Source organism: Populus euphratica, unplaced genomic scaffold (assembly GCF_000495115.2).
Source record: "Populus euphratica unplaced genomic scaffold, PopEup_1.0 scaffold6.1, whole genome shotgun sequence".
Taxonomy (NCBI): domain Eukaryota; kingdom Viridiplantae; phylum Streptophyta; class Magnoliopsida; order Malpighiales; family Salicaceae; genus Populus; species Populus euphratica.
The window spans coordinates 413,734-440,103 of record NW_011499849.1 but is presented as its reverse complement, the minus strand read 5'-3'; the positions used below and the strand labels follow the sequence as shown (position 1 = coordinate 440,103).

Below are 26,370 nucleotides of genomic sequence, written 5' to 3'. Positions count from 1 at the left end.
CCCCCCCCCCCCCCCCCCCACCCGACATTCTCTCTTGATAGGATAGAAACAACCTTAACATAGCGTTTAGAAGTATTTCTAAAAAAATTAATATTTTATGTTTTAAATTATTTTAATATCTTAATTTTAAAAATATTTTTTTTAAATAAAAAATATTCCATTTTAATATAAAAATACCTAAAAAAAACAACTACAAGTATACACTCAGTAACAGACAGACTCTAATCTCCATACCAAAAGGCACACAGCTCACCAAAACTAGTTTTTTAATCAATTCTCTTAGAATCTCGTTGCCTTTATTAGTGAAGAACTGTAAGTTGTCCCTTGAGGTGTTTAAAAGCTCAATTGGAAGTTTGGAATTATATGGTAATTGCATATTTTGAAACTTGATCTACCATGATTGGTCATTCGAATGATTTAGGATTAGAATCAAGCTAAGTTAAAAAAAGAATTTGATTTGATCCGGATGACCCGGTGAATTGATCTAACAACTTGACAAAATTTAATTATAATTTATTAATTTTTTATTTTTTTTATTAAAATGATATCATTTTAATTTTTTTAAAAGGAATTTAACTTGACAAGCTAATAATCCAGTTAAAACTCGAGACTCCAATCTTAAACTAAAACAGATCTAAAAACTATGAAAAATTATGTTTTATGTTTTAAAATCAAACTGAGATAACAAAATGCATGTTAGTTGATCTTGAACTCCTAACTCAACTTAATATAAAATCCAACTCAAACTAGATTCTGATCCTTAAATTAATTTGTTGGGTTAAATTTAATAGCATCGAGTTTTACCGGTTCAAATACAAAGTTGGCATGAACATAACATTATATATGATTGTATTTCTGAACAAAAAAGTGCTAGAAAAATAAAAAAAATACCAACAAAAAAAATCTCGTTGCTGATATTTATTAATAAATAAAAAAATAATGATAAAATAAAAAGAATAACAATTAAATCTGACAAATAAAAAAAATTAAAAGATAATGAATTTAAAAAAAATTAATTTCATAAATTATTTCAAATAAAATAAATCACAATAAGAAAAATAAATATTAAATCAGATAAATAAAAAAATTTAATTAAACAATAACTAGAGAAAAATAATAGCAATAAAAAAAATAATGATCAAAATTGATATAAAAATAAAATTAAATCAGATTCTAAAATATGAAATTGAGAAAAAAATAAAAAAAATAAAATACTATTAACTAAAAGATTAAGAATTAAATTTTATATAATTAATAAATAATAATATACTTTTTAACTTTTTATAATTTTTAAAATGTATTTCCTATTCAAAATAAGAAAAACATCTTTTCTAAAAATGAAACTAAATTTTTATTTGATCAGTTCTGAAGCTATAGTGAAACAAGGAGCATTAAATCCTATGTATTGTTGAGAGGAGAAGTCAAATCCTGTAAGTAGATAGTGCCTTTTAATGAATCCTCTAATAAAAATAAGAAAAGGTTAGACTGAAACAGGGGCATTAAACCCTGTGTCATTGGTGAGGCAAGAAATCCATAGAAATAAATTTTTAAACATCACCGAAAATCAAATGATAACCTGCGAAGCTATAAGCAACCTTTTCCCTTGGTATCTACCTGCAAAACTACAAATTTCTTCCTCAAAATTCTGCTCGCGCGAGGAATTTACGGGTGGATGTTGTTGGGTCCCACGTTGCAGGGAGCAAAGACTGACGCCCATTGATGCCAAACACATTATAGCTCGCCCCTGTCGTTTTGTCCACCAAAATCTCCCCTGGATATCCCGGGGAAGCCCCCTTGCCGAAAATACCCGTGCACGCGCTCACAGCCTCTAGGGGTGCGCTAGCTGGCCCTTGGAAATATCCGTTACTGTTCCCGCTGGAACCGTGGCCAAATTAATTATTATGCCGTCACCGTTACGAGCTGCTAGCGGTGGAGCCTGTGGCCCGTAAATTGGCTAGTGGAAAGGCCAGCCGCACTAACCTGGACACCGAGTCACGGAGTTACCGCCCCACGCGTACACAAATATACCCATCTTGTCCGGACCCCACACTTGCTCATGCTATACCCAGCAATCGCCACGTCAGCAGAGGTCAAAACAAGGTTGATTGCATTCTCACCGTGGCCAGTTTTCGATGCTAGAGTAATTATTTGTGGGGTTTTTTTAGTAACTTTGCCAGAGGATAATTTTTTTCGAGGAATTTTTTACCAACAACTACAGTACATGGTCGACCTCTGTACCTCCGAATAGTTTGCCACCACGTTTAGATAGTGTTTGACAATATAATAGTAATTATTTTTAAATAATTTTTATATTGAAATATATATAAATAATATTTTTTTATTTTTTTAAAATTATTTTTAACATCAATACATTAAAACAATTTAAAAAATATAAATTATATTAAATTTAATAAAAAAATTTAATTTTTTTTAAAAACACAAGTTAAACTATATTTTTAAATAATTCTAAAAATATTACCGGTAAATAATAATTGAAATTATGATGAAAGTTAATTATTTTTAAAATATTTTTTATTTAAAAATATATTTTTTATTTTTTAATAGTAGTATATGAAAATAATTTAAAATTATAACAAAAATTAATTAAAAATAAAAAAATAAAAATTATTCAAAAATATTTTTTAATTAAAAATAAATACTAAAGACACTCTAGAAAAGCGGAGGAATTCAACGATGATGGAGCTTCGGATTGGTGGGAACTTGCCGTAGCAGATTATATTTACTGTGATATCGCCCTTGAGAAGTGGACTGAAGTGGTACTTGAAAACTAGAGGTTATTCTTCAACTAGACGTGTTTGACAGTGTATTTTAAAAATATTTTTTTAATATATTATTTTTTTATTTTAAATTAATATATTTTTAATGCTTTTAAATTATTTTGATATATTGATCTCAAAAATTATTTTAAAAAATAAAAAATATTATAAATATTTTTTTAAAATAAAAAATATTTTTAAAAATAACTATAATTATACTTCTAAACATATTATACAAGAATACATTCTACAGCAGCTTCTCGTGGCTAGGACGGGGACAAAGTAGAGAGAGTGTGTGCAAGAAGTGAAGTGAAAATAATTATAAATGGGAAACGGAAGCCATGGAGGGTTTTACATTGTATGTTTGAATGGGTTTAGTTTTGAATTTCTTGGTGATGGAATGTTCTGGAGCGGAGAGAATAGGGGTAAAAAAAGTATTTATAAAATATATTTTATATTATGTTAGCAGTTATTTTTTAAAAAAAAGATATAATTTTTTTTTTAAAATACACTTGAAAGAAAAGGGGCATGCAAATTGTTTATGAATGGATTTAATGGCGAGTGGGATTTGACTTTGTTGGGCTTCAAGGATGCAGGCGAACTATGAGGGACTTGGCCAATGGTATGGTGTAACCATCGAGGGGGGCATGGTCTTGGGAAGGAGCTGACTTTTGAGTCTTGATCTGATCCAAAGAGTTAATGCTAGCGTTTCTGGTAAGATACTGCTGGCTCCTTCTTCTTGGAGCCTTCATTCTCTAGAGTCTTCCCACTGATCACGTATTACAAGTTTTAACATTTTAATTACTTTGCTTTCTCTAATTACGTACTTGGAAATCAGTAATCTTTGGTAAATCGAACTTATCAGGAGATACACGGTTAGCAAACTAACTTTTCGTTGTTAAGAGTAATAAATAAATAGATGAAGGGCACCGTTCGTTTTACTTTTATCCTAAACAGATTGGTAATTTTACAATATATTTATTATTAATATTTTTTATCTTTAATATTTATTTACATTTAATTAATAAATTTAATTTTTAATTAATAAATATAATAAAAATAAAATCTATGAAATAAAAATATTTTATAAAAAAAAATAGAATTTTATTTTATTAAAGCGATTTACGAGCTAACAATTATGAAATTTTTATTACAGAAAAACCTTATTCACTGTTGAATTTAGAGAACTTATCATGGCAGGATTGTAAGAAAAATAATTGACGAGTAAAATCAATCTAGTGTTGGAATTTGAGAGGTATGAAAGAATTAAGACCTTTTGAAATCGTTGTCATGAAAATCCTTTTGATTACCTGATCAATAACATTCAACTAGAAGTAGTAGTGGATTATCGTTGTAAACAAATTGAGAGGGGGAGCTGTACCATTCAATTGTGATTGAATTTTTATTATAATTGAATAAAAGAATGACTCAATCAAAGAACAATCTCTCTTACTTATAGTTCTACTGCCTATATGATTTCTCTCATAATGTGTTCGCACATCTCACGGTAGAGTGGAACAAGTTGAAGTTGAAGGATCAAATAAAGCAGGAAGCAAGTATTTCCTTCCGTTAACACCGTGAGCATTATAGCTAGCACCAGTTGTAGAGTCCACTGACAAATCCCCAGCATAACCAGGATAGGCACCCTTGCCATAAACCCCAGGACAAGCAGATGCAGCCTCAAGAGGAGCCTCCTTTGGACCCTGAAAGTAGCCATTTCCAAATGGGTTTGTTGCAGTCCCAGCCAAAAGACTAGCCAAATTAATTACCATCCCGTCAAGACCCACATCGTTGTTGGGTGCAACCAATGGAGGGTTCTGCGGTCCATAAATTGGCTGGTGCAATGGCCACGCACATTGACCGGGACATTGCGTCTCAGAGTTACCAACCCAAATGTAAGCAAATTTAGATATCTTGCGATTGATTCTTTTAGCGCTTAAAGAAGACCCATGAATACCGCATTTGCTAGAGCAAAACCCTTCAACAGCAACATCAGATGATGTCAAAACAACGTTAATCGCATCCTTTTGGCCACCTTTTGATGCTAACTGCACAATTTGCTTTCCAGAGAGTGATTTCCCCAACGAATACTTCTCGTCTAGGATTTGTGTTCCTAGTGAGAGAAGAGGAGGAGAGGTTTTCTTCGGTTTCACAAGGTTGAAATATTTCTCTGTAGCTTTCCACCACGTGGCAACGGAGGGTTGTGCTGTTGTGAGTTTTCTAGAAGACACAGAGTCAATAAAATCTGAGACAATGGCACGCTGAGATGGCCTGAACTTGCCATACCAGATCAGGTTGACGGAAATTTGACCTGTAAGGAGAGGGCCATTGTGGTATTGAAACAAAAAAGGTTCTTGGGTTTGATCTGACACGGGGAGTCTCCTTGCTGCTGAACTGAACCGATTAATAGAGAGAAATAGCAGAAGTACCGGAAGAACAAAACGTGAGGAAACAAAAAAGACCATGATTAATTTGATAATTTGAAGTGAACAAAGCCAATAAGCAGTTGATGGGAGGGAGAATCTATAGAATTTTTGTGAAGATTGGAGTGGAGAGAAATCAAAGAGGAGATGGGTCTATATATATAGCCTCAAGAAGTGCTGAAATTTTGGGGAGGGAAGCTACGCGGAGAGGGTGCGAATTGGAAGTTGTGAGTGGCGACATGACAGATAAATAGCGTGTTGCTCCTTTGATAGTCAAATGCGCGCGCGGCTACTATCGTTTTCAACAGAATCAATCGTTAACGTTACACGATTACAGTTCTTGGCCAGCTAAGAGGAACAAAGACCAGAAGGCATGCTTGCTAATAATCTAGAAGGCATGAACCTTCCACTCTGCTGTGTGAGGGAATGCACATGAACACAATTTTTTTTTTCGTTTTTTCTTCCAGTTTTTTTTTATTTGGTTCTTTTGCATTTGATTAACTTGAAATTATAATTGATTATTTGTCTAGTTTAACTTCATTTTAGCTAGTTGTGGCGGCGTAGGACAAAAAATTCAACTCACGGTTGATTTTTAATTTGAAAAAAATAAATTAAATTAGATTGAATTAAAAGAATTAAAGAAATGAGGACTTAATTTTTTAAAAAATAAACAAGTATTGAGTCTTTTTTTTTTTCCAAACATAAGGAACTAGATTGCATGATCAAGAGAGATATTCAGCCTTTTTTTATCTCTAGTTTTTTTTTTTTTGGTCGCCTAAGTATAGGGTTCCATGATATAGATTAAAAACTTTCGACAGACGTTGGTTTGATGTTGTATTAGTTTTCAACATAACCTCTCGAATTTTAATGATCACCTAGAATTTTTGGTTCGTGGATGTGTGATAAGTTCGTATCTTAAAGCTAAAGGTCTATATATAAAAAAATCTGCAAAATCTAATCACGATATATGTATATGGGTATTGAATTTCATGCATATAGATAAGCTATGGATATTTGGTTTTATTTTGTGAACTTTTAGGGACGCCGTAGCGTAAAATAGTGTCTTTTTTTCTCTCATGGTGTTATTTTAACAATTGCACACAATCATTAGACTTTCGAATTTTAATAGAAAGCCACCATGCAACAAGTGAACAGATAAATAGCAACTAGTTGCGTTGAATTTGATCAATTGCTTGGATAAAAAACTAGTGTCCAAGGCGATCCCAATCCAATTATATTATGGGATGAAAAAAGAGAGGAAATAATCTCATGTTTTTTTCATATGTGATTTGGAGAGATTTTATAACGCGAGTATTCAAAACAATATCCTTGATTCTTTGACACTAGAAACTTTGTGATAATTCTAATAATTTTCTAATAAATTTAACGCTGGTGCTATTATTTTAATTCTGTAGGTTGTTAATAATGAAACCAAAGCATTGGTGGAGCCATAATTGGACAAGAGAGAGCAATTGTCGTTTTATTTTATTTTTTTCAAATTATTTTTTTATATTAAAATATTAATGTAATAGCTTTGAGGTTATTTTTTCTTGTTAACTACTAATTGATCCAACCTCTTCTTTTTTTTTACTATTGTCCCTATCTCTTTTTTTCTATAAAATTTCTCTTTAAATCCTAAGCTATTAATTGGTTAACCAAGTAACCTTTCATGTTTTATAATTTAGAGAAGTTTTCTTCATCTTTTCTATTTGTTTCATTATCTAAATTTAATTTAATTTTTTTATAATTAGTTATTGAAAATATTGAGGTTTATAATAATTTATGTTTTTGTTGAATTAATATATGTATGGGTAATATTATATGTAATGTATATGAATTGAAATGAGTTTTGATGAAGTGATGAGTATTTTGCTATGAATTTCATATAAAAAATAATTGCGATGAATTAAATAGTGATTAAAAATAAAGTACAGGACAACTAAAAAAATTAAAGATATAATGGATAAATTAAAAAAATATTTAATATTTATATTTAATCTATTTGTACAAAACAACAAACCAGCAAAAAAAACATCAATTTGTGATAATTCTTTTAAACAATGATTTTAGATGTTATGTAATATATGTTAATATAAAATTGCTGCAAAAACTTTTATAGTTTTTAAAAGATTTAGAAATAGATAAATGAAAGTTTGTTGTATATATTGATAAAGATACTTTTAATGAAATTAAAATAAAATAATTATGAAACAGTTTTAAAATATAAAATCTTGAAAAGAACAATTATAATATAAATTTATTTTTAATTTAATTTTACTTAACTTGAGTTGATATATATATTTTAAATTAATTTCTTTATATAATTCATGTTTTTATAGTATATAATATCAAATATTTATTAGTAATTTATTTTTTTATTTTTAAAAACCTGACCATGTCACTGACCAAAAGGAGATGTTTTGGATGCTCGACAATTGTTATTTATCGTATGGTTAAATATTTCCCAACAATTTATAACACAGCGTAAAAAAATTTCTGCATATATTTATCTTTGGATAACATATGTAATCAATAATATATACACACACACAGAATTAAAGAATTTCTTCTACATAATTTCTGTACTAACGTGCAATCACGTCAAACGATCTTTTAATCACACCAAAGAAGCACCAGTCGATGTTGAATGATCAAACAAAGCAGGAAGCAAGTATTTCCCCGCCATTGACACCATGTCCATTATAGCGAGCGCCCGTTGCTGAGTCTACCAAAAGATCCCCAGCATAACCTGGATAGGATCCTTCGCCATAAACCCCAGGACAGCCTGATGCACCACCTGCTTCTTTGGGACCTTGGAAGTAGCCATTTTTATAATCATACCGTCCAAACCCACGTCGTTGTTTGGTGCAACCAAACGTGGGCTTTGTGGCCCATAAATTGGTTGGTAGAATGGCCCACGGGCATTGACCTGGGCATTGAGTCTCTGAATTACCAACCCAAATGTAAGCAAATTTGGTGCTTTTGCCATTGATTTTTTGAGCACTTAAAGAGGACCCAGGAGTGCCACACTTACCAGAGCAAAAACCCTCAACTGCAACATCAGATGCTGTCAAAATAACACTGACTGCGTTCCTTTGGCAACCTTTCATTTTAATGCTAATTGTATGATTTACTTGCTAGGGAGGGATTTGCTCAAGGAATAACACTCGTCCAAGAACTGTGTTCCCAGAGAGAGGACGAGAGAGGGGGGCTTTTCGGACTTGATGGTTTTGTAGTGTTTCTCGGTACCTTTTCCACCACTTACAGAAAGTTGATTGAGATATTTCCCGTAAAATCTGTAACAATTGCACGTTGAGAAGGCTTAAACTTGCCGTGCCAGATCAAGTTGATAGAGATATTTCCGGTAAGAAGTGGGCCATTGTGGTATCGAAACAGAAGCGGTTGTTGATCAGTTTGGTCTGACTCGGCAAGCTTCCTAGCTGCTGAGACCATAAAAGCAACTTGGAGGAGAAGAACAAGACGGAATGAAACAGAAGAACCATTATTCAATTTGATAAATACAAATCGAATCTCTAAAATGTGTTTAGATTCTTTTAATTGGAAGAAAGACGCAGAGAAAGTTACTGCAGTTTGGAGAGAGTGAGGAGGATATTTACAGTGCCAAGAGAAGGCCGGAAACTGCGAGAAAGCGTTCCGAAAAAAGGCAATTGATGACTAGTTGAGCTGTTAGTTGAGAGAATTGAAATATGCCAGAAGACAACTGAATAACAGTAGTTTGGCAGCCAGATAATAGGACAAAAGGTCAGCCACTAGGCATTAGAGATCGAAAGGGACAAAATGTATTCCAGTTAATCGGGGAACAACTCTGCTGAAGAATAGCGCGTCCTCCAACGTGCATTTAGATTTTTTAAGACGAGATGACGGTCCGCGCTGCACCGTCACTTTTATTAATGTGAAAATTTTCAATTACTGTTAATATGTTTTATAGTAAAAAGATTAACTATGAATTCAAAATATAATATATATTAGATTGTTTTAAAAAATATTGATTTGATAATGTATTACATGATATTTAAAAAAAATATATTAAAATAATGATATAGTTAATTGATTTTTAAACTTTTAAATTTATAACTTGAATCATGATATTACGATAAACCTATAAAAAATTAAGTAAGATAAATCATAAAAATCAATTCTTAATTAATTTCATATTAAAAAATAAAATTAAAATGATATAAAAAGACAAACAAAACAATCCAAATTATTTCGATTTAAAGGGACAAACAAAATAATCCAAATTATTTCGATTTAACCTGTTAAGCCTGCAACATGAGTTATGAGATTGAGACAACTCATAAAAAAAAAAATTATAACGTTTAATTTTCAATTAACATGGTGTTGAATAGTAAAATAAAAATTAAAAAATTAAAAAAATAAAAGAAAAACAGCCTAGGTCAAATTGTGCTACCTAGTTAAACTTACGACTTGAATTATAAAACTATGATAACCTTGTACAAAAAAAGAAAAAAAATGCAAAACGTAACTCTTAACATATCCAATGTTAGATGTTGAAATTAAGAAAGAAACTAATTCCATGAGATTAAGATAAATCCATTAAAATAAATTTGAAAAAAATTACAAGGAAATTTGAAAAAAAAATTACAAATGTCAATTATCAAATAACTTAATAAGATTAAATTAAAAAAAAACCTAAATAAAAAATATTGAATTGTTGGAGGGTGAAATTAAAAAAAATCAATTAAAAATAATAAAAAGTCAACTGAATTAACTTGTTAAACTCGCAATTCGGGTCGTAGAATCAAGATAACTCTATAAAAAAATAAATAAAAATTATAAATAATAATTCTCAACTAACCCAATATTAAAAAATAAAAAAAAAAATCAATTAGACAAAGATAGTAGAAAATGACATAAGAAAACTTTGATTAACTCATTAAATCTGTGATTTAGATTATACTGTTGAAATCAACTCATAGAAAGTAAAAAAAATAAAAATCATAAACCCCACTTTAAATATGTCTAGAGCTCTATTCTTAGCATATTTAATGTTGAAGATTGAAATTGAGAAAAATAAAAATTAAATTTATGAAACTATAATAACTTCATATAAAATAATTTAATAAAGAAATAAGACTTAATCCCTAAATAACCTAATATTAAAGAGTAAAATTAAAAAAATTAAATTAAAAAAAACTGGGTTGTTAGAAAGTGAAATTAAAAAAAATCAATAATAAAATAATAATAAAATGATCCGAATCAACTCAGGTTAACTTGTCAAACTTACAAGCCAAATCATAAGATCAAAATAACGTTTTAGAATATAAATTGAAAAAAATTATAAAACTTAATTCTCACTCCATTTAAATTAAAATATATAATAAAAAACCAAATAAAAAATAACTTGAGTAAATCTATATTAACATATTAAACTACTACATGGGTGATAATATTGAACTAAATTTATAAAAAATACATAAAAAAATTATAAAACTTAATTTATAACAGATTTAATATTAAATATTAAAATAAAAAAAATCTAGAAAACCAGTATACAAGCTGAAAAAAGATATATATATCAACCACGATTCTCAAACAAAACATGATATGGAATAATAAAATAAAGGGCATGTCTCAAAAAGTCATCCATGGACTGGTTGTTACGCGTCTACCTCTTCTTATATATCTTCATCATGTTGGTAAATTATTAAACCAAAACATGAATGAGAACAATGAGTGTCTTGTTAGTGGTGGTAGGTGCAATACAGGACTAGATTATTTTAAGTGGTTTTTTTCTTTTTTTTGTTTCATTTTCTCTTGGATTATATGCATCTATGTAATTGGATTATGATGGGAAAATGGCAGCGAGTTTATATAAGATAATTTTTGAATGGCGTCTTAATCTAATTCCAAACTGATTAATTGTGCTAATTGGCTGTATTAATGGCTAAGGAGAGATTATTTTTAGCATGTCCGATCTATTTCATGTATTATTTGTTAAAAAAAGAAAAACCGATGTCAGGGTTGTGTTTCATTTGAGGATTGATTATAATCTAGTTGAGATTGTGGATAGAAAAAGAGAGAGGGGGGTGGTTAAGAAAAACAAAAAAGAAGAAAGTCACCGGAGTGGAGATTGGTAAAAAAAATGATTAGCACCGAGACCAACGGGCATGCGTCCAAAAGCCACAAATTAGGACAACGCACTAATAACATGAGAACAGCTGGGAGTGATGGTAGATAAAACACGACATGTGGTTTCATTTGCATAGGGTTTGGTTCGTTAGCTTCGATGAAACGCTTGTCCAATTAATTTTTGCCCGAGAAAAGCAATAGCTCGTGTAAAGACGGGTCATTTCAAACCCCACATCGTATCCTAATTGTTGTCCTGCATGCATTTTACATGTCCATTTCCGTTTGAACAGTAGTTCCTTGAAACTTTTTTTTTTTTTTTTTTCCAGTTCGAGCGCTGAAAATTCACATGAATCCCAGAGGACAGCGAGGTGTCTAGGATTAAAAGAAACGGTGGGCGCAAAAATCTTGTTTCCTCGGGTTCAAATTAAAAATGTTTAAAGAAATTAAAAACCATGTGTCATTGTCTTAGGTTAAGAAATGAAACATCTTAATTAAAAATATTATTTTAATATATTTTTAAATAAAAAATACTTTAAAAAACAGTAATAAATATTATATACAAGTCTCCATGTTTTCTGTGTTTTCTATTAATAAATTATTTAATCGGACTAGTTTTTGAAACCATAAATCGACAATATGATCATATGCAAAACAAACTTGAAAGCAACGGATTGGAGGTGAGATTTTTGAACGGGACGAAATAAATTATTAGTTTCTCAAGGATACGTGTGTACTAGATTACTATATACTCCCTTAAATTCACCATATCGATTCACTATTCTCTTTGTTTACATCCAACCAGCTTCGGTTGCTTTAACTAAGAGGTTGGCTGGCAAGCAGGAAATTGTTATGGGACCTTCTATGTTTCAAACTAACGGTTTCTAGGCAGGCATCGCATCAATTCCTACTTGAGAATTTAATGTACTGATCGATTAACATTTTTTGTTTGGGAATATATTGGCAGAAATATCGTTCTACGTTCATTTATAACAAGAGGTCATACGGCCCTTTTTCATGTAGCCCGAACTTCTCTACAAAGCCAGCCCCAGAAGAATTGGAAAGTGGCGACCAAACTATCCCATGTTTACAATATGAGTTGTGTTTATTAATTTTCCCAGATCCAAATTGAAAAAAGATGGAGGGAGGGCAGATAATAATAAATATGCGTGATGATATCGAAATCTGGAACGCCACACAATGATGCTAGGAAAACACCTACATTCACAAAATTTGGAGCGTGATCGTGAAATCTTAAAGCCCGTAAACAATGCAAGAGGTGCAAAATATATGTCAGCAGCTGACATGGAATCTTTTCAAATGAAAACGCAAACCTAAGTGATTTGCTTTTCTATTATCGATCCGCACAAGCCAAAAAATTCAACAAATAAATGAATTACAAAGTCTCACACTATATATAGCGTATGCATAATTCTCTAATGATCCCCTGGTGATCCTACTTTCACTGCCCTCACATTTTCAGACCAAAGTAGAACAACTTGAGGTTGAAGGATCGTACAAAGCAGGGAGCAGGTATTTCCTTCCATTATTGCCATGTGCATTATAGCTGGCACCAGTAGTGGAATCGACCAACAAGTTACCTGCATAACCAGGATAAGCCCCCTTGCCATAAACGCCAGGGCAAGCTGATGCAGCCTCCAGTGGTGCCTCCTTTGGACCCTGGTAGTAACCATTTCCAAAGGGATTTGTTGCAGTGCCAGCCAAAAGGCTTGCCAAATTGATAACCATACCGTCTAGACCCACATCATTGTTGGGTGCAACCAATGGTGGGTTTTGTGGTCCATAGGTTGGCTGGTGGAATGGCCAGGCACAGTAACCTGGACATTGAGTCTCTGAGTTACCAACCCAAATGTAAGCAAACCTGTAGTTCTTGCCCTTACTGTTGCCACTTTTAGATCCCAAGGCAGACCCATGAGTGCCACATCTATTTAAGCAAAACCCTTGAACTGTAACATCAGAAGATGTGAGTACAATGTTAACAGAATCTTTTTGGTCGCCCTTCGAGGCCAACTCTACGATCTGTTTGTCTGTGAGTGATTTTCCGAGCGAGTATTTTGCATCGAGAATTTGTGTTCCCAGAGTTAGGGAAAGGGTGTTTTTCTTTGAAGTGAGATGGTAGTATTTTTCTGTGGTTTCCCACCACTTGGCTACCGAAGGTTGGCTTTCTTTGAGCGATGACGGTGAAACTGACAGTGAGGTGACAAAATCAGAGATAATAGCTCTTTGGGATGGCTTGAACTTGCCATACCAAATGAGATTGACTGAGATTTTACCATAAAGAAGAGCCCCATCGTGGTAGTGCAAGAGTTGAGGTTGATCTTGCACTAGCTCATTAAGCTTCCTAGCAGCAAAAGAGACATGAAAAAGACAGACCAGTAGGAGCGATTTCAAAGCAAGCTGGAAGTTCAAAGAAGCCATGTCTTTTTTTTAAAAAAATAAAATAAATCTTTTTGGAGGAGACTACTAGATAAGGATCAGAAGAGCGAGCTCAGATATACTTGTGCTTGATCTATTTGGTGTGGGGATTGAGCTGGGGGAGGAGGGTGTTTATATAGGTCCAGGAAGTGGGGTTCTTCCACTTGTGTTTAATTAAAGTAAGAAAAAAAAAAAACACACAAGTGTGTGCAAGAGAAATTGCTCAGAAAGAGACAATAAAGTTGGAGATGGGTTTTGCCAATTTCGAGTTTCTTGTTGGCTACTGGCCAGGAAGCTAAAAGAGACTCAACGGTGCAATGAAGCGCGTCTCTTAATTCAAAACGAAGGAACAAGACCCGCCATCCCGTCCTTCAATGGACAAGCATTTGCCTTGCACGATCCAATAGCATAAACCGGAATATGGAGCGTGAGAACCAAGCATGATGTAATTCGCGTAACTATTAAAACCGCGACAAAAAATGAATACAGCTTAGACACAGTTTTCATTTTTTCACACTGACCAAATTACCCCTATCAACTTTTCTCCCAGGTAAGGATGGAAGGGAAACGGGTGCGTTAAAGTGACAGGCTGGAAGCTGTGGAAAGGAGTAGATAGTGGTACCCTAATTTTCTTATTGGGAAGTGTGGAGGGATCAGCTGACTATCTTCCAGCTGGCAATCAGCGGATGCCCGTCAGGTATCCTAGGCGAATGAGCACGTGAGTTGACGCGCTCTGGCTTTGGATACGAGTGCGTTGCCGCTATTAATTTTATGGTCCACGGTCTCAAACGGTACATAGCTCGTGAACAAGAGAGGGTGTGATTTTTGTTAATAAAGAACCAGCATTCCAGCTGGATCAAGCTAATACATAGCTAGCAAAGTTTGCAATGCACGCCAACCTTCTTTTGCTCTTCACAGTAAAAGTTAAAGTTAGTTTTACTAGTATATTTATTTCTATGTTCTTAAATTATTTTTTATTTTTATTTTAAATTAATTTTTTTAGTATTTCTAAATTATTTTGATATAATGATTTCAAAAATAAAAATAAAAAATAAAAATAAAATGTTATTTTGATATATTTTAAAATAAAAAATATTTTAAAAAATAACTAAACTCTAAAAAAATCAAATTTTTATGTGTTATACTTTGGAATTGATACTAATAATTGATTAGGTTGGTTTAGTTATCATGCCCGTCCTAGAATAAGTTATTCTTTGCAGAACAAGACAAGGAGGAGGAGTATTTAGTGTTGTTAATATTTATTTTTGGTGTTGTTAATATTTATATTTAGTGTTGTTAAATTTATTAATTGAAAAATAAAAAAATGATGCCTGCATTTAAAACAATGAATTTAAAAATATATAAATTGATAAATTATAAAAAATAAAATCTAATTAAAAGCTAAAACAAAAGGAAATTGATCATAATAATAAGAAATGAAACATGGATGCACTGGAAAATATTTTATAAGCGTGCGCTACGAGAAGTTTCGGTAGCTAACAGTAGCATTAATATAATAAACTATGGAATATAAGGAAGGATGAAGACAGCAAGTCCATTTTTAAAGCTAAGGATGAAACATAAATAAACAAAATGAAACATAAATAAACAAGAAAATATTTTGTAAGGGGCTAACACGAAGTTCTGTTAGCTAACAACAACATGGATTGCATTAACCGGGGAATATAGGGAAGGATGAAGACGACGAGACTATTTTTAAAGCTGGTTTTTATTTATTTCTGTTGTGCTCAAAATAAATATTCGAGAGAGATTGAAAATTTAAACCATGAAGAAAAAATATGTCTAGAAAGTCAAAATTCTATTTTCTTATTTATACATTGTTTTATGAAAGATGTCTTTCTCTCTCTCTTTTTTTAACAATATGGTTCCTTTAATAAAAACTTAACATAATTAAAATAAATATTCACAAGAGTTCCAGTAATTTAAATTTGGTTTTATTTTTAGTTTTTAAAGTGATGATAAGATGTTTTTGGAATTGAAAACAGATTTATTAAAGTTTTGAAAAATTTATTAGATTTTTTAGGAGAAAACAATTAAAAAATAGGTTTTTAAAACCTCAAAACTCAAACCATAATTTTTTAATCATAAAAAATAATCATAGAAGGTGATAATGTATAACATATCATTTAATAAATTTTTATAAAGAAGTTGGATGAACAATGTATGTTCGTCTATTTAAAAAAAAAAAAATCAGATGTACATGTATGATTTTTTTTATTATTTTTTAATAATATCTTCTCTCTTATTTTTTAAATTATCTAGCTTAACTATTTTTTAAATAACAATAAATCTTTTGAATGGCTTTTATCATTTTATAACACCTTCAATAAATTTTTTGAAATTTTATTTTTTTCTTTGAAATTTAAAATAAACATGATGAATGTGCATTATGCATATATAAAAAAGAAAATTATATGCACTTAACAATCATAATAATCTCTAAGAAAAATAAAAAAAGAAAAAAGAAGAAAAGGGGCAAAGTCCGCATGTTTGGTCAATTTTTTATGAGCTCCACTTGAGCAACTAATAGATTATATTAAGGTTGTTAAAAATATTTGTTTGAAATGATATAAAAAGTACAGTGAAAACTTGAATTGTAAAATAGTAAAATTATAAATAATTTTTTTTAATTAACTAGGTATTCACAATTCCAATCAGGTAATAAATTACATTATAACATAATTAATACAAAAGTGAAATAAAAAAATAGAAAAGTTCTTGGCTTTGTTTGGGGAAGTGTTTTTACAGCTTTGCCGCAGGATAGTTATGGTCAATTTTGAGAGAAGGTCCAAATCAGGATACGAAGAGGGCCTGAAAGAGCTGCTGATAGAGCCACAATAGAACATCTCTTTGAAGTGGAGGAGGTTGATCTGGCGATGTGTGCGTATTTGAGGTACGTCGAGGCTAGGCCAGGCGATCGAACTCTTTTTATGGATGAGATTTTGAAAGATGGATTTTGCTTGAACATAATTGATACGCCACTTTGCCCTTTGAAGGTTGTGACTAATTATTTATTCACACTAGACTTTCTAACAAAGAAATCTAGCGATATTACCTTAGCTTGTGATATTTTTGTAACATGACAGACACAATGATAAGGTGAATTTTTTAAAGTTAATGGGCAATCATTAAATATTCATTATTCATGATGTCACGAATTCGTAACGCGTAGCTTTAAGAACGCATTCGAGCAGTTTATGAAATTTACTATAGTAAATTGTAGTGAAGATTATTTTATTTTATTTTTATTTTTGAGGGGTGGGGGCACTGAACCAAACAGTATTAACCTTGTTTCCAAACCACAGCATTTAAGATGACTCCTTGGGGCTTAAAGAATGCGTACATGGCGTACAGTGTACTGGACCGGTCACGGAACTACTTAATTAACATTTACAATGCATATAAAATAGCCATCGTCACCATATCTAAAACCTAAATTCACGGGCTTAGCTGCTTTGTGTATAAACTAACCATTATCTATAATCTAGCTAGCATTCACGAGGCATTGATTTGTTAATTAATTGCGGAGATGCCTGCATCTCAATGCCATACATCCATAGATTAATGCTGATAAGTTTGTCAATGCGTCCAGTTACAATGCCCTACATTCCCGATAAACGCAATGTAGCGTGTTCGATGGCTAATTTCTTCACTGGCTGCATCGCATCTGTCTTGTTTCATACGAGCAGACATTATTAGCCAATAATTAAGTTAATTAGTGCTCCATGCTTCTTAATTTTATAGCTGCACGAGTGCGCAGTGACATCTTTGCCAGCTTCAAGCTAGAAGAATATCTGGAATCTAAACACAAATCTTAATTAGCGTGGAGATAAGGCCAGTGTTTATCTGCAACATCTTTGACTTGATTTTCCAGCCATCCCCGATTCCTCTTGTCTCCTATAGTTAGTTGACTGTTCATGGCTGTAGTTGTCCACATATTTGCTATAGCAAATTTCGATTTCTTTTAATAAATGAGAACAGCCCCTTTATATTTCATCTTGTCATCAGTATTGGTGACACCTTATTATTTTCTAAGTAAGATTATTTGCATGTACACTCTGTATAAAATTATGACATATTGGGATGTCCTCCTATTCCATAGTCTTTGTTGACGAATAAACCAGCCTCAAATGTGATATGTTTCTTGCTTCCGCTGGTTCCCTCCTGTTCCTTTGTCTTCGAGCATTAAGTGCCATGCTAACATATTATTGGCTAGCAATTAGATAAGTTTTGGAAACCAAGAGTAGACTTCGAATTGTTTAATTTGATTTAATCCATCTATTACTCAAATCTTTTACATGACAGACACAATATGTTTTTTCCTGAATTTGATTCCTACAGCCATGAACATCGAATTTTTCTCTTCTGGGATAGTTATTGAAAAAATGTCTCAAGTTGATTAGTATCATATGTCGTTTCAACATAGCTGCATTTGAGAATTATGAAACCATTTTTCCGAGTGGTCATCTTACCTGCCAATTCGTAGTAAATTATACAAATTAGAGCATCGCACGTATATCAAGCTTGTTAGGATACTGACATGCAAACCCGATAAAATAAAAGGTAAGGGATAAGATAAAATGAAAAATGAGATATATAAGAATTTACGTGGTCACCCAATTAGTTTACGTCCATAGGCAAATATAGAAGGATTTTATTAAGTAATGTGGGAATTGCAACATCTTTCTATTAATAGAAGAACAACTAAGAATCTCTCTATTATTAGGAGAAAACACCTCACTTACTTTCTCACAAATTCCTCACAATTTTATGAGATTATTTTCTCTCTCTCACCCTACTCTTCCTCTCTTATTTCTCTATTGTGTTGTTATATTGAGGCTTGGATGCTTTGCCTATTTATAGACAAGCATCCATGCATGAGTCAAAGACAGCAATTGGTGCTGCAAGTGACACCGAATTGATGCCCAACAATATTGAATTTACAGCACCAATCAATGCCTAACATTGTTGACTTTGTCAACAATGCTTAGATGGTTTCACAAAGCTATGACATCCTTTTACACATTCCAGAAAATATCATTGCACTCTTTCATTTTTTTCAAACCAAGACCCATAAGAGGCTCTAGAAGCAAATCAAGAATTAAATAATTTTTAATGAGAGATTCCATTGATGATTAACATTAAAGAAAATATAAATTTATCTATAGTAAGAAAAAACCTTGTAAAAAACCATAAAACATCACAAAAATTCAATTTTTTAAAGTTTGAGCTATCATGTTTAAATCCAATTACTATTAAGATGCACTATATCTGAGCTTGTATTAGGATGGGTGCATGCCTATATGGGTGTGTTATCAAACTTAATATAGCATGATATGCCCAACATACAAGGTGCTAGGTGAATGCCTACCAGGGGATTGTTGGGCATGCACCCCAATCTCTTTAGGCTCGGGCATGCCTCTCGTTCCAATGTGTTCAAGTTTAGGTGAGTATTCAAAATTCAATGTTTTTAGGTTAAGACAGCATGTCTAAATCAATTTTTAATTTATAATGAGCTCGAGCAAACACTCCTTTAAAAATTTTTTGTTAGATCTCATGTGAATCTTTCAATATTTTATATCATTTTAATATATATTATTTTATATAAAATATAATTTAAAATATCACAGTATAAAATCACATGTTAGCTTTTACTCTCCATAAAATGATAAGAGTTATAAGCTATAAATACATTATGAATCCTTTAAACTTAAAATTTTTTATTTTTTTTATTTTTAATACTTTCAATATATAAATGTTTAAAGTCAATTTTTTTAAAATATTATTATAATTTGTTTATACAAAATTAATGATTTAATTATTGAGAGGCGACAAAACTATACAATGAGACATTTCATAAATATCAAATATTAACTACCTTAATTTACTAGATATCACTCTTTATATGCTACCAACCAATATATTACTCAATTATCTTACATTTCAACCTCATTTCTAAGGATTTTTGGACTCATGAAATTTAAATCTGAATTGGCTTATCAAAAAATCTTCAACACCACCGTGGACCATAACCCCGTAGAAATGTAAACAGAGCACACTGTCGCTGATTTGTAAAATACCCTTCTGCCTAGCTTTCTTCCGGTTTCAACCCGGAAACTTTAATTGTATATAATTTTGAAGTTGTTAAGATACAAAAAAGAATCTAAAACGTTGCCCAGGCAGCTTTTTAGTCAAAGCTTTTAGTGATTTTGAAATTCATATAGCATCAAGCATACACATGCAAGAAAAACAGAAAAAATGTTTATTAAGAACGTCCACTAAGCTTTTTAATTTCTAGCTATTAGATTCTAGGGATAATATTATTATATTCTGTTACCGTGCAGCTCCCCTGGTCGCCTTGGGATGATGCCACATGAATCATAAAATGTTTTACATTATGTGGTCTTTATCACCCTTGATCGCTTTAGCTCTAAACAAAGATGTTGGCACATCTCATGACTTTCTTGGTGAAACTCTGATAGTCTTTGATTGTATACATTCACGATTCTCAGCTACCTTGAAGATCCAGTTGACTCTCCTTTGATATATTTTTAAAAGTGGTTGGTTTTAAAAATATTTTTATATTAAAATATTTTTTATTTTAAAAAAATTATTTTTGAGATTAGTATATCAAAACATAAAATAAAAAATAATAATTTTTAATTAAAAAAATTAATTTTTATAAAACATGATTTACAGTACGTTACTAAACAATATCGACCACAGCTACACTGTTTTTTTTTTTTTTTAATATATAGGACTCTTGCTGTTATTATATACAAAGAAACATTTTTTTATTTTTCCCTTGTTCCTTCCATTGAAACATAGCGACTTAAGATATTGTCTCTACGCTTTTATTGTTTGCTGAGATTGTCTTTTTGAGGCTTTTATAAACTATCAATTATCATAATTTCCCGCAACATCAATACTTCAAGCTGCCCTGCAGATTATTTCATTCTCTGTTACCTTTCACATGTAGAAGACTTGTAAGTTGATAATGCTTGTTGAAAAACAGATTAATCACTCTTTATTATTCAATTCAAAACAAATGTTTTTGTTTTTAAAACTTTTGAATTGTTTCAAATTTAATTTTTTAACAATGGCTTTCGTCTGAAAGATACCCTCTTCAATAGTACCAGGCAGGGAGACATCAAAAGTAACACCACCCAATAAAAAATGCCCATACCTCACACCAGCACTAGTTGCCTTCTTTTCAAGACCGTAAGTCATTGCAGCAAAAGTGGGCTTACTAATAATGCACCTGACATGGAACCAGTAATCTTGCTTGCATCAACAATGGCCTGTCGTTAGGGTCATTGAACTGGACAAGGATAGTGAATACCGCAAGCTTCACAGGGGTGCCAAGCTTGACGCATCTTTAAGAGGAGCATTGAAGATATTTCTTCAGCTTTAAACTGTTCCTCTTCGCCCTTGTAGTTGATCACAGTCAAGGGCTTGTCACGAGGGCTTTCAATGACTTCGAATTGCCGATGTTGGATATCGTTCTGCAGAGGCAATCTCCTCCCATTCAACATTTTCGCATCTGTAACTTATAGATGCCTAAAACCCAAAAAAAAGAGAGGAAGAAATGCCCGAAAGCAAGAACAATTTAACTTGACCACGAAAATTATTTAGTTAGAATCAACAGGATAAAAATTTGAACACCAACCGAAAATGATGTTAATGGGATTCGTAGCAACCTGTTTCATCGCAGCATCACCAATTAGGTGCTCTGTACCAGTGAAGGCAATTAACTGCATCAATTATCCAAATCCCTAAGAGTTAAATAAATTTAAGGGAATACTCGATATAAGACATTCTAGGTAATTAACCGCTAAAATAACAAAACCCATGCACGTACACTTACCTGCTGCTGCTGCTGATAAACACAGAGAGAACAAAATGCCAAGAGAAGAGAGAGCAGAGAACCGAGAGAAACAAAATAAAAGGAGGGCATTGTGATAAAGAGAGAAGAACTCTAATTTCTTTGAACTTTCTATATATTCAAATAAATTTCGAGTTAGGCATGGCAGAGAGTTTTGGATAGAGTAGAACAATATTTATTACTCGCCTGAAATCCAAATTTATCCTTTAAAATTTCACCCAAACTTGATATGAATAGTTACTATCCATCCACCTCACTGGGATCAGTTTAGAGAAGGATATCCAGCAGACTGATGGAGTTCTCACGGTTGATAAATAATTATAGATATGCTGATGTTGAACTACAAGGATGAAATTATATCTTTAACATCAGTATATCTTTTACATCAGAATATCTAATAAATACATCTTTTAACTACGTAGAACTCGAAGCAATGATACAGCCCCATGTGATGTTAGAGAATTATCGCTAAAAAACATAAGCCGAAATCTTAAATTAATCCTATTTCATTGAGAATGGCATGACTTTAAACGAATGGCTCTTCATGGGGAATGACATGCGCAGGCATGAGATTCAATGACTTTAATCCTATTTCACGTAAAAATATCTGATTACAAGTTTTTTTTTTAAAATTTTTTTATGTATTTAAATAAAAATAATTAAATATTGTACATTCGATTGAAAATAGTAATAAAAAGAGTTTGCTAATATAGTGTGATTATCCTTCCTCTGTATTTTGGGCAGCCGGCCATTATCCTCATAATCATGAATGTAATTTCATGTTGTTGGGCGTTTGCCCCTTAAATTACTACGTGAGAGAATACATTTATTGGATCCAGTTGTCTGCTTAGTTGGCTCAAAATTAGCATGTCTATTCAAGGTTACTTTTGTCTGCCGGAAAACAGTGTTTATTTTGGAAATCGTTTTTTTATAAAGTAAATTATTTTTCATTGTTTAGTAGTATTATAGAAAATAAAATAAAAAATATTTTTTAGTATTTGATTATATTATAAAAAATAAATAAAAAATAAGTTGAAAAATATTTTTTTTATTTTTTTTAAGTTTATTAAAATAATAAAGAATAAATTTTACAAATTAAAAAATTGAATGAGAATGAAATTGAAAAAAATCTAATTTAATAAATTATCTCGAATAAAATAAATAATAATCAAAATAATGAAGATCAAATCTAAGAAATTAAAAAATTAAAAAAAATAATGAAATTAAAATAATAATTATTATTATTATAATTTCATAAATTATCTCGAATAAAATAAGTAACAATCAAAAGAACGAGGACTAAATTTGATAAATAAAAAATTTTAATTAAAAAATAATAAGATAATAGAAGATAAAAATAAATTAAATTTCAAGGGATGAAAATAAAAACATTTAATTAAAAAAATAATAAGATAATAGAAAATAAAAATAAATTAAATTTCAAGGGATGAGATTGAAGAAGAAAAAAAGATTCAAACAAGATATATATCAATCAAAAGTTTAAGAATTAAATTTAATATGATCAACATATGGTATGATATTTTTAAATTTTTCACAACTTATAGAAAGTTTTTTTCACCGAAATAAAAAAAATATTTTTTAAAAAATCAAGTTAGATTTTTCTTTAACTAAAAAGTGTTTTCCATTAACTAATTTTTCTAATAACAAGCAAATAGAAAGTTTTTTCCACCAAAAATAAAAAAAATAAAAATTTAAAAAATCAAGTTAAATTTTTCTTTAACTAAAAAGTATTTTCCGTTAACTAATTTTTCTAATAACAAGCAAATATATAAGAGTTTGAAAAATAACTTTCAAAAATTCACTTTCCAAGTAAACAAACACTCCCTAAATATACAGAAGGGTTACATGAGTATTCTTGGGCTTCTTTGCAAGACCCCCTACGTAGAAGATAAAGGTACCTATCAGAAAAGTTTTAGTATTTTGTCTACTGTATTATTTGTTTGTATTCTTTCAATTGGATTATTTTTTTAACGTAAATTATACAGGGATTAATCCAATCAACTTAACATATTAAAAAACAAGATGATTCAAGAAAATAATTCAGGATGATATTTTTAAAAAAAATATTAAAACAACAATATATTAGATAGACTTAGATCCATTCAAGTTAATATATCAAATTTATAACTCAAGTCATGAGATATGATAACTCTATAAAAACAAATTATATTTACTCAATTTTCAATCAACTCATATCAAAAGAATGAAATTAAAATATAAGTTATAATTAAAATTAAATTATTATAATATCATAATTTTAATTTTAGGTTTGATAGATTTTTAGAAGGGTCGAATATTGTTCATGTAAAATATGACCCCTAATTAATTATAATTATAGGGTGAAAAGTATGTTTAGTCGATAAAGAAATTATGAGTTAATTATGATTAATTGATGTGAGCTATTAAATAAAAAGTTGGCTAAATTTAAAGATATTTATGACAATGACAACATTATTTATATACAAGGTAAAGGAAGTTTACATGTAGAGTGAATGAAGAGAAGTTTACCCTTGACGATAGTTATGAATATAATTAAAATAGTGATAATATTTTGAAGGTTCTTCTTCAAAGGACTAGTGATGATTATGTACTAAAAGAGTTTCAAATAAATCATTAAAAGAAAAGAGTTAAGGTCACACTTATCATGTGATCTATTTCCTTTTGTGTGTGTGTGTGTGTGTTCATCAATCTCAGGAGGGGCGAGACCACGCAATAGAACTTCACAGGTAATGTATATAGAAATGATGGATAATACGAGCATAAATATGAAATCAATTAAATATTTTAGATATTATGATTGGAAAGAAACCTTTGTTTGAAAAGCCAAAATTATGTATAATGTAATATATATAAATGAGTGTCTAGTTAAAATGAATATATATCAAAAAAATAAAATATGGTATAAATTAAATGTGATTATTGCATGTATACGACGGCTCAACGATCATCCCTTAAATTAGAATTTTTTGGTGATGCGTGTAAAAATAAAAAAAATTTATTTTTTATTAATTGAAAAAATAAAGTCACTACTTAGTATTTTTGTTAATTAGAAACTTTTACTCATTTCAAATTCATATAAAAATATTAATTATGTATAAAAAGGAAGTAGTACTCTTGCTATACCTTACTTGAATTAAGCTGAATTATTTATTTGTCTGATACAAAATAAGATATTGTTGTATTTTCTAACAGTTAGTATATCTAATGGTTAAGTTCAGTCCATCCTAGCAGAGTGGATTATAATTTTATAGGTCAAATCTAACTATTATAACACCCAATAAAATATAAAAATAAAGTAATTGTCATTTTAATATCAAGAATACATATTAATATAAGTTCTATAATCTCATATATTAAAATAAAATAAATATTTTTTTGATGTTTTTAAAATATAGGACAAGTTTTTATGATTTTAACAAACTAGTTATTATATCCAAAAATATATGCAAAGAAATCAATAAAACTATTTTTCTTGAATTTTTGGTATTTCAAGATGATAAATAATGCCATATATTTTTTTATTTATGAAAACATGATTTTTTTTAGAGAATTAATCATAAGAAAAATTAAAATATTTCAATGAATTTTTGAAAGAAAGATTTTTGTTATTTTTTTTGTTTTTATATAATAAAATAGAATAAAAAATGGTTTATGTAACACTGAAAAAACACTTCATATATAGATGAGACCGAAACCACCAACCAGGCCAGTGGCGGTGAAGAACCGGTGGTTTCCCATGGCATTGTTGCTGCTGTCAGGTGCTGTTCCTCACGGTTAAAGATTAAGCTACTGTGGCTTTCGGCTGGAACAAGGGAGACAGGGCTGCTTGGTTTCTGTGAGGATGAATTGAAACTTCTGCTCTCGGCTTGGACTGGGCTGTTGTCATTAGATAAAAACTCATGCTGCTACTGTCTAGCATTGATGTTACTCTTCTGCTGGAAGGCCATCAACGCAGAGAATCTGTGTGCTGGTGCAAAGGAGAGCTAAAGATGCTGCAAAGGGAAACTGCTACTGTTGCTTTTGGTTGAGACAAGGTTGCTACTGTGGGATGAAGATGTTGCTATCGGTTGACCGGTTGAAGCTTTGCTGGTAGTGAAGCTCTGCTAAAGCTATGTGGATGAAGAAAATCTTCTACTTCTGCTCACGGTGGAATCAGCTGCTGGATGTTGCTGATCAAGCCAATCTTTCGCTGCTGCTCAGGGTGGACTTGGACAGCGGAGGAACTATTGGTCTGCTACTACTCACGTTGCTGTGGCTGAGGAGGTCACGGTACTGGTTTCTTCGAAGATAAAGCTGCTGCAGTTGCTTTAATAGAGGTCACGGCGGTACTGAAGACTGGCCAGAGGTGGTGTTGGGGAGAACAATATTGGGTAGTGTTTTGGGGAAGATCATGTACAGGTATTTTTCATTCAATAAGAGCTGGAATCTATTCCAGTTTACAGTGAACTCGTACAAGTTAACATAAATTTTGTGTTGTTTGGTGGAGAGATGAGAGAGGAATTAGAACTGAAGTAAATATTTAAGCTTCTTTTTTTTTGACCAGATGACAATGAATAGTAAATTTAGTCATTTTCAATTTCATGTCTTAACTTTTGGAACTTTACAATAGAGCCTCTAATTGGCTCTAATTTTTTACATTCCTTGCGATTTCACCCTTAGCCTCCTTCAATTTGGACTTTTACATTTCATTGTTTTT

The 26,370-nt window shown here is 31.0% G+C and overlaps 2 protein-coding genes and 1 pseudogene across 2 annotated transcripts; all 3 read right to left on the bottom strand.

Moving 5' to 3' along the window:
- Positions 1 to 4,065: 4,065 nt before the first annotated feature.
- LOC105120168 (protein EXORDIUM-like) lies at positions 4,066 to 5,397 on the bottom strand. Its single transcript, XM_011018361.1, has one exon. The coding sequence runs from the start codon at positions 5,240 to 5,242 to the stop codon at positions 4,280 to 4,282; it is 963 nt and encodes a 320-aa protein (XP_011016663.1). The 5' UTR covers positions 5,243 to 5,397; the 3' UTR covers positions 4,066 to 4,279.
- Positions 5,398 to 7,785: 2,388 nt separating this feature from the next.
- LOC105120158 (protein EXORDIUM-like) lies at positions 7,786 to 8,771 on the bottom strand (annotated as a pseudogene).
- A 3,853-nt stretch (positions 8,772 to 12,624) lies between these two features.
- On the bottom strand, positions 12,625 to 13,865 carry LOC105120148 (protein EXORDIUM-like). The gene has a single exon (XM_011018342.1). It carries the CDS (start codon positions 13,748 to 13,750, stop codon positions 12,791 to 12,793), a length of 960 nt encoding a protein of 319 aa, XP_011016644.1. The 5' UTR covers positions 13,751 to 13,865; the 3' UTR covers positions 12,625 to 12,790.
- Between the last annotated feature and the right edge of the window lie 12,505 nt (positions 13,866 to 26,370).

Coding starts and splice junctions, on each gene's coding strand:
- LOC105120168 (XM_011018361.1), bottom strand. CDS start 5,242: ATGGTCTTTTTTGTTTCCTCACGTTTTGTTCTTCCGGTACTTCTGCTA.
- LOC105120148 (XM_011018342.1), bottom strand. CDS start 13,750: ATGGCTTCTTTGAACTTCCAGCTTGCTTTGAAATCGCTCCTACTGGTC.